Source organism: Apis mellifera, linkage group LG3 (assembly GCF_003254395.2).
Source record: "Apis mellifera strain DH4 linkage group LG3, Amel_HAv3.1, whole genome shotgun sequence".
Lineage (NCBI taxonomy): Eukaryota > Metazoa > Arthropoda > Insecta > Hymenoptera > Apidae > Apis > Apis mellifera.
Genome location: NC_037640.1, coordinates 1,637,501 through 1,646,556, shown reverse-complemented (window position 1 = coordinate 1,646,556; position 9,056 = coordinate 1,637,501). Strand labels below are relative to the sequence as shown.

At 31.9% G+C, this 9,056-nt stretch overlaps 1 protein-coding gene across 1 annotated transcript; it reads right to left on the bottom strand.

Annotated features, from left to right (window-relative positions):
- Window positions 1-421: 421 nt before the first annotated feature.
- Window positions 422-1,552, bottom strand: LOC113218627. Its single transcript, XM_026439517.1, has one exon. It carries the CDS (start codon window positions 1,274-1,276, stop codon window positions 662-664), a length of 615 nt encoding a protein of 204 aa, XP_026295302.1. The 5' UTR covers window positions 1,277-1,552; the 3' UTR covers window positions 422-661.
- Between the last annotated feature and the right edge of the window lie 7,504 nt (window positions 1,553-9,056).

Here is a 9,056-nt window from a genome sequence, read left to right as displayed (position 1 = left end):
ATCGTTGTATTAAATTATAAGAATAATATAACAGAAAATTTTAATTTAATAAGTTTAATAAGTTTAATGGCTTGTAAATATTTAATTTGCAAACTAATAAACAGATTATTGTATAAAAATATATTGTACAAATTTACAATTAAATATTAATTAAAAATATTTTAAAATAATTTAATGTTCCAATTTTATTTCTGAATAATATTAATAATCAAAATATATTTAACATTATTTATCCATATAACGTAAAATGAAAGGGGTAAGATGGTGAATGTATTTTATATGCGTATTTTTCAATTATCAACCACGATATAAAATTACAATTAAAGTTAAAATTATTACTAATTTAACCATTAATATAATATAATATTTAATTTTCGTCAAAAAATTCTCACAAAATTATTTATTCGCGTATAATTAATCGAGAAATAAAGATTATGCATCATAGAAACAAATATTTAAAAGCACGTTCCCTTCGTTTTGTAAAACAGAATTTTAAATACAATTGTAATGTCAAAATAATATTTTTTGTATAAGAAACATTTATTTTCGTTTTGTGAATCCTCATCTTACCCCGACACCCCCCCTCAGAGAGACAAAAAAAAAAAGCTCGCGTAAGCATGAGTACCTGGACGCGAGACTCCTGTCACGCGAATCTTTCTAGCTAGGGGCTGGTAGATACCTCGAAAACGGAACACGGCTCGGCAACGTTTACGCGTTTCAACTCCACGTCTGCAACGTTTTTTTTTTTGATATACGATCGAAGCATCTTTGGAACTTTGTTCTGATGCCAATGGATCACGTCCTGCCCCTTCACCAGCTTCTTCGACAATTTATTTTCCGACGGTTGGTAAGGAGGCGGATCCTCGCAGACTCTGATCACATCGAACTTCTTCGACATGGGTACGAATTTCTCCCTCTCCTTTTGAAGCGTGATAAAGTGCAATCTGTCCTTGCTCTCGAGGCAAAGGTACACCTTGTAGAAGAGGCGGAGAGACGTGGTCCCCTTGCCGCACGAGATCTCCTCGATCAGGTCATCGTCCATCTTTATAGTGACGAACCGTAGCCAAAAACTGAGATGTCTCAAATTGACGCGGCACAGGGCGGGGTCTTGGGTTACGATGATCATGTCCAATTGATCTTGGGTTATTATGTCATAGCTGTGCAAAATTTGGGCCAAAAGCGAGCCGTCTCTTGTGTAATAACCGAACACCTCGGGGCGTAAGTCTGTCAAGATTCCTAGCCTAGCTTGTATCCAATTTCTCAGAATATCGCCCATCCTTCTTTATTTGACGCCTCCTGTTTGATGATCCTATCCTATCGACTCGCCCTTCTAAGGAGCCTGGATAATTGGAAATATCGAGTTTGTCATTTTCCAAACTTTTTCTCGCGATTATTTTGTATTGTATTGTATCGAAGTTGGTCACTGATCACCACGCGATCGATCGATTAATCGATACGGCTGGCCACGATCGAGTTTCGTTCTTATTAGTTTCATTTCAATTTACTTAGTTGTGCTATATAATTGATAATAGATGATATGTATCAGAACGGAAAAAAATTAGAATAATATTATTTTGTAATAATAAAAATAATTTTTTAGATATTGTTATAATAAGAACTATGAAATTTTAATTTTTAGTTTTATTATATTATCAATAATGATACTTTTCTCGTTTGTTTTATATTACAAATTTAATTATAATTTTTTTTATATAATAAGAAACGTAATTTACTAGAAACAATTAAATTATTATAAAAATTACTGAATAGAAACTTATGAATAATTAATAAAAATAGTCATTTTTAAATAAAAAAAATCTTTTTAATCAAATTCATTTAAGAAATTTAAACATTGTTAAAAGAATTTTTTTTCGTTAAAAATTATGAATAATAAAAAAGAAGATTAATTAGATTTAATTCTTAAAATATTTTGAATTTATTTTTTCTCTTTCTTTTTCTGAGAATATTTATTTTGTCAAAAATTAAATTTTAATCTTTGAAAACTCAGATTTGCAACTGCTAACACTATTCATTTATTTAACTTGCGAAAAATTAAAGTTTTAATCAAAAATTAATTTTTTCCTTGTCTTATAAGTCAATATAATATTATAATCGCCTTTCGATTATTTTATTCGAAAATTTTATTAAACACGAACTTTAAGTTTCATAAAATTATCGAGGTTATTATATCCCCAATAAAAATTTATCGACGAAAATATGAGTGAATATATAAAAAAAACTCGTGCATATAAAAAGTGTGTATTCTTTATTATTTATACTCCACTGCACATACACGAAGTTAGTGTTATACAGGCCTATAGGTACAGACGGGTAAAGAAAATCTTGGTTTCCTCAGCTTTTTTTTTTTTATTCATTTTTTTTTTCTCTCTTTCTTTTTTTCTTTTAAACCAACAGCATCGCTTGAGCATTGGTTCGGTTCTGCCAATAAATAACGACAGGATGATCGTGTGATTTACGTCTAGAAACGTGGCATTCGAAATTCGAAGGGGGGAGGGGAGGAAGTCCCGAGTGACGATCCCCTTTCTCTCGACGATTCGATAATCGTGTTGAATGAAACGTGACCAATCACAGGAAAAGAAAAAAAAAAAACAAAACAAAACAAAGATCGCCAAGATTGCCTCCAATTGCTCGCAGGAATGAAAAAAGGGGGAATCTATCCTTGATGCATGAAAAAAAAAAAAAAAAGAAGAAACAAATATATATATATCGGCAAAAAAAGAGTCGCCTCTCGGTCGTCGATCGGTCCGCAACAAAGTTATTGCATACCCGATGCGATTCGTCTCCCAGGACGCGTACGAGCGCGATTCTCTTCCATTCTCTCTTTCTCTTTCCTTTTTTTTGTCTTCGATCCATCCATCCTTTACCAATCCTCTTCTCTTCAATAAAAAAAAAAAAAAATCGCTCCTCGTACACTCTCCCTTGAACGTTCGCGAACCGTCCGGACAAAATTGCGTTAGGAACCCCTTGTTGCTCGCGTCAATCTACACCTACTTACAATTAAAGATCCGTGCACGCGCGGACTTAAAACGTTGCTGCTCGACGGATATCTGTTCCTCCCCTGCGATGCTCGGCTGAGCACGCGAACGATACACTCGACGATCTTCTTCTGGGAGGAATTGATTATTTTTTCAACACAACACTCTTAATCAACATGCCCACACACACACTCTTTCCCTTTCTCTCTCCCTTTCTCTCCCTTTCTCTCTCTCTTTCTCTCTCCCTTTTGCTCTCTCGCTCTCTCTCATCCGCGTGATGATCGTAATTGTAATCATTGTCATCATCGTCGTCGTCGTCGTCGTCGCAGCGATCATCGTAAGAAACCGTAATGACGAGATATATGTGTATATATATATATAATGGTAATGTTAATAATCAATAGCAATAATAGAAAATCACCTCGCTCGTCTTCGCTATAACGATCCTTCGTATTCTATGAAATTGTATTTATAATATGTATATTACGGTACCGTCGGTATCATACCGTTACATCGTACATCATAATATAATTACATTACAGTTATATTATCTGTTGTTGGTAATTCGCAATCGAATCGATCGATTCGCCATCGTTCGCAGAAAAAAAAAAAAAGAAAGGACGATACACAACACTCAAACTCATGCTCGCTGTTTTCCCATATTATGATTACAACTGAATCGTTACGCGTTATTTTTTGTTTGCCGTTCAATTATATATGTACAGAAGAGGTATGCATACTCGACAATATCAATGCTTTTTATATTTATAATAATTTATGCGCGATTACAATGGGCACGAACTTATTTCCCCCCCCCCTTTTTTCGTTATTTTTCGTTCACCGCTCCGTTGACTTCTCTCTTCTCTTTCTTCTTTTTCCGTTGTGCGTTCCAATTACGATATTCGCTATCTTTCTTTCCATCGTTGAATCAATGCTGCTTCTTCAAATTGACGAAGCTACGCGATATCGATTCGCTATATTCGGATTCCGAACGCGTTTCTATCGTGTCTTTTCTTCTCTATATTTCTATTCCTTTCCCTTTATCTTTTTATTGCTTATCGAAAACTTTCGTCTGCGCTTTCGCCTCGCGGACGAAGAAAGATCGATTTGGAAAAAGTCGCGAACGAAACGCAGCATGGAATAGGTTTGAGGAGAACGAACAGCTCGAGGAAGCGATTTCTTTCTTTGTATCCTCTTCTTTTTCCCTTTCTTCTTCCTTTTCCCCTTCTTGCTCGACGAGAAACAAAAGGATCTTTTCTACCTAGACACTAGGTATATACACATAGTCGACGTGTCCTCGTTTCGAGGCGTGCCTGGCATGTCTAATACTACCATATCTAATACGAAGGAACGGGCTCGATAACTTCACCTAAAATTCTATATTCTAACTTTAATCTACGTATCTACTATGCTTCGTGTGTCGTGTGTTTTCGCCGCATCTCCCTTTGTCCTTGCCATTATTTACTCCCTCTCTCACTCTCTCTCTCTCTCTCTCGTTTCTCGCTATAGTCTTCCTCTTTCTCTTCGTGCTTCATTATACATATGCCTACTTCCTTTGTGTTTGTATATATGTATATATGTGTGTGTGTATGTGTATTTCGTACATGATTTTCTCGATATTTTTCCAATGTAATAATTAGCGCATTTTCCACGCGATGCTTTTCGTTCGTATTCTCTTTCGCGGTTAGTCTCTCACGCTCTCTTCAACTCGCTCTCTCTCTCTCTCTCTCTCTCATTATTATATACTATACGACAGTGTTTTTTCCTCATTGCATCCGATTTATTTCGCACTAAATACTATATATATAAACTAACACGTCGCTATATGCAAACTACCTCACCGCTAATATATTTAGCAACATGGACATTGTTTATTTTTCTTATTTTTTTTTTTTTTTTTTAATTTCCTGTTACTCTTCCGCCCTAGATCCGCCCGTGGATTAAATCGTTCCAAAATACAATTTATCACTTTCTCTATATGCCTCCTTTATCGTATTTAACAAAAAAAGGATATATTGTTCACTCATCGACAATTATTTTCCAATATCGTTTCCCAGATCATTATATCTCTCTCATTCTTAGAGTCTAACATTTTACTTTTCTCTCTCTCTCTCTCTCTCTCTTACTCATATACAGACGCGCCAATTTCAATTCTTTCTTTCCCCTATTATTTTCGCTTTTCAGGTGAACACTTGCGTTCCCTATCTACGATCTATAGATGGAAGAAGGTCCACGACTCGAAACTCGGAAGGTTCGTTGCCAGGTGTCTTAATGATCGAGCGATCGCGATTGCCGAAGGACTCGAGTTTCCCTCGAAACGCGCAATACACGGTCTCATCCGCGGAACCGGAAGTCCCACGGACGGAACTTCGTAGAGTCTCAAAGGCACGTCACTTTGTAGGTACCCGGTTTATTTTTTTTATGCATCGTTTTCCTCTCGCGACAGGCAATGGACACGATTTATCGTTTATTAAATTATCACTATAATTATTATTAATTATTAATTAATAGCAATATTATTATTAATTATTATTATTATTATTATCATTATTATTATATTCATTTTATTTTTATTACTCTTTTTATCGGTATTACTATTTTTTTTTTTCTTTTACCGTTAGTAATAGTAGAGTAATTAATAGTAATCGTTATTGTTACCATTATTCATAGTATTAGCATTAGAGTTAATACTAAGATTAAACGTTCATTATCATTTAATCGTTATCATTATAATTATTATTATTATTATTATTATTATTATTATTGTTATTGTTATCATTATTATTGTGATTATTACGATTTCCCTTTTTCGGCTGGTTGCTTTTTTTTTTTCGTTTTCGTTTTTCTTATTTAGTTCGACATTTTACATGTTCTCGGTCGTCTCTGATCACCGATATTGCGCGTTCTAAGGTCGCTCCAAGTTTCTCTTGCCGGATCTGTGCAAAGATCGTATACGAGGGTATATATCGCGTTCAATGACGTCGTTCCCCATATATATATAATACGGTTATTCCTCTCCGTGAGAAATGGCTCTTTCGATTGCATCTACTATCCTATTGAAAATTGTTTTTAACGGGTATTTTCTTCCGTCCAGCGCTCGTCTTTTATTATATCCTCGAAAAACTACGCAAAATACGATGGCTGCGTCAACAGTGACCCACATCAAACTTATATTTAATTAACGTTATCGCCGATCACCGTATCGACCGGATCAGAAATGACCCAACCATCGGACCGTAAGAATTAATACGTCTACCGCTATTGCTATAGTATTATTATCATAAATGATTAGAGCGCTTTATTGATTATCCTATCGACTACGTATAATTATTCGTCCCAGCTATGGACGAAATAAAAAAGAAAACGCATTTTCGACACATTTGATACTATATCGTATCTACTCGATTTTCAGACACATTACTAAGATTGGATCATTTGAAATCTCGAAACTATCTTCGAAAAAAATTTCGAGTATTTCAAAAATTTTTCGTTTTCGTCGAATCGAAAGTCTCGAAACCTAAACAATTTGTATCCAATAATTTATGAATGTATATCCGCGTAAATTTATCTTTATTTATTCAATAATAATTTAATTAAATTTAGATTTTGGATTTCAGATTCATTTTCATTACTGAAAAATTTAATTTTTTTTTGCAAACATAATTATTGATCAATTAAGTTTAAAAAGTTTCAAAAATCGGAATATATTCTTGATGAAATAGATATGATTTATAAAAAAAAAAAAAAAATGTTTCAAGAGTTTGAGTTTTAAGTTTCGAAAATTTCGAAAGACATCACGAACTTTCGGATTTGAATCTAAAAATTCTGTCTCAACTTATCTGTAACATTTACTCCTATGAGAAACTTCCAAATGACAGGAATCGCACGATCTCGTGTTATATCTCGAAGCGACCGCGTTCCCTCGAGACCTGGCAATCTCGTTCTCGTTTTATTTTTTTTTTTTTTTTTTTTTTACGCAAAGTACTTTCTCTCGCCCTTTTATTATAAATTCATTTTCTCTCGCTTACATCAACAAGTTTAATTTCCGCTCGGTCTTTTTCTTAACGAGTATATACGCTCAAAAATCTTTAAAAATTCCAATCGCGAAAATAGGAAAGAAAATGTATCACGCATGCCGCGTAACATTAATCCCTGAGGATTTTTGGGGTCCGTCATTTTTATTTTTTTTTTTTCTTTTCTCTCTCTCGATTTTCTTTCCGACTATTGACTTCCGTTTCCCTTTTCGCGTCACATCTCTGTGTTTTTTGTCGAATGGAATTCGGTTCAATGAGAGAAGAAGGAAAAAAAGCTGGCAAAAAGCGATTTCGATGTGTCCCGAAAGATATTGTGCTTTTGGCTCGTGGAGCTGGACGAAATTACAAGGAATCACGGTTCACCGACTTCTTTCGGCACTGTTCGCATTGTTCAAATATGACAGGCTTATACACACACGTGGAAAAATGTTACATTGGTGGAAGAGTGATGCTTCGATTTTGTGAATATAAATGTAAATCAATTTGGTATAATAATATTAATTCATATTTTGATTAAAATTATTGTGTAATCTACTAGTAAATTTTTTTTTAATAATTTTATTATTACTAACTTTAAATAATTTGTCAAATTATTTGTAAGATAATTTTTATTTTATATCATTATTTAAACAAAAGAAATAATTATTAAAAATAATCCCAAATATAGAAATTGGGATTATTGAACAATTGTATAAATGGAAATTGGAAATAATATAATTATATTAATATATAATAAATAATATATATTTGCCAAGTATAAATCAAAATCTGATAATATTTCTACTACAATTATGAACATTCATGAAAATAATAATAATAATATTATTTAAAATATTATTATTAAATACTATTTAAATAATCATTTCAAATATATTCAGGTGTGATATAAATAATCATTCACAATATTTATTTCAAAAGTATAGAAAACATTTTTCATAATAATAATTGTATTTATACTTTTTTTAATCCAAATAATATGAATAATTGAAAACAAAAATATTTTACATTCAATTATCTAAGAACTTGTCAAAATGAATAATTTTATATTCTTAGCTTTTATTAATTAATAGAAACATACTTTTACTCAAACTTAATGATGAATTATATTTAGATAAACTTTTAAACTTATACTTATCTATTTTCATTATAGGTTTTGTTTTAATTATAATAATTTATATGAAAAATTCAGAAGTCAATCAAAGTAAATCATATTTTTTGAAAATAACTTATATATAATTTCAAAATTTCTTCATTATTTAACTTTTAAATCAATAAATCAAATAGTTTAACAATAGTTTAATTAATTTGTCAATTGAGTGTTAAATAATAATTAAAAATTTTTTAACTATATAAATCAGTTTCAGAATATAACGCACTGATTTTTAAACTTTTATACATAATATAATTGAGGTATACAATTGGTTCCAAAAATATTTCATAGTTTTAACATTCTATTTTTTTCTCAAACAATTATCAATTCATCATTGCAAAATGAAATGATAAATATATATATACTAAAAATTGTTATCTAATATTTTTTTATTACTAATATACAATATTTCATAGAGTATGCTTATATACATCTATATAATCAGATATTTTTGCGACCAACTGTACATTACAAGTAAAATAATTCTAATATTAACTTATCATTGATTTCTAATTTTAAACAAGAGTAATAATATTTCATGAATATAAATTCACCTTCCTAAAATGTAAAAGTTTATCAAAATTATCCATTTGAAATAATTTTATCCATTAGAATTAAAAACTGGCATAACTTTTCCACCAACACAATAATATCTCTTATATTTCTTTCTCGTTTTCTGTTATTTAACCAGTGTTTATGAAACGTTATCGTAGTGGAACGCTTCGGGCAATACAGACCGAGAATCTCTCGAGAGTACTATACATACACTTTTTCCTTCGAATAAGAGAAAAATTGTCCACGTGCGCCTGTTTCGCACAAACAATAACACCATACGTTTCCAGTGCTATTATATCAGCGACATAAGTACACGAGGAA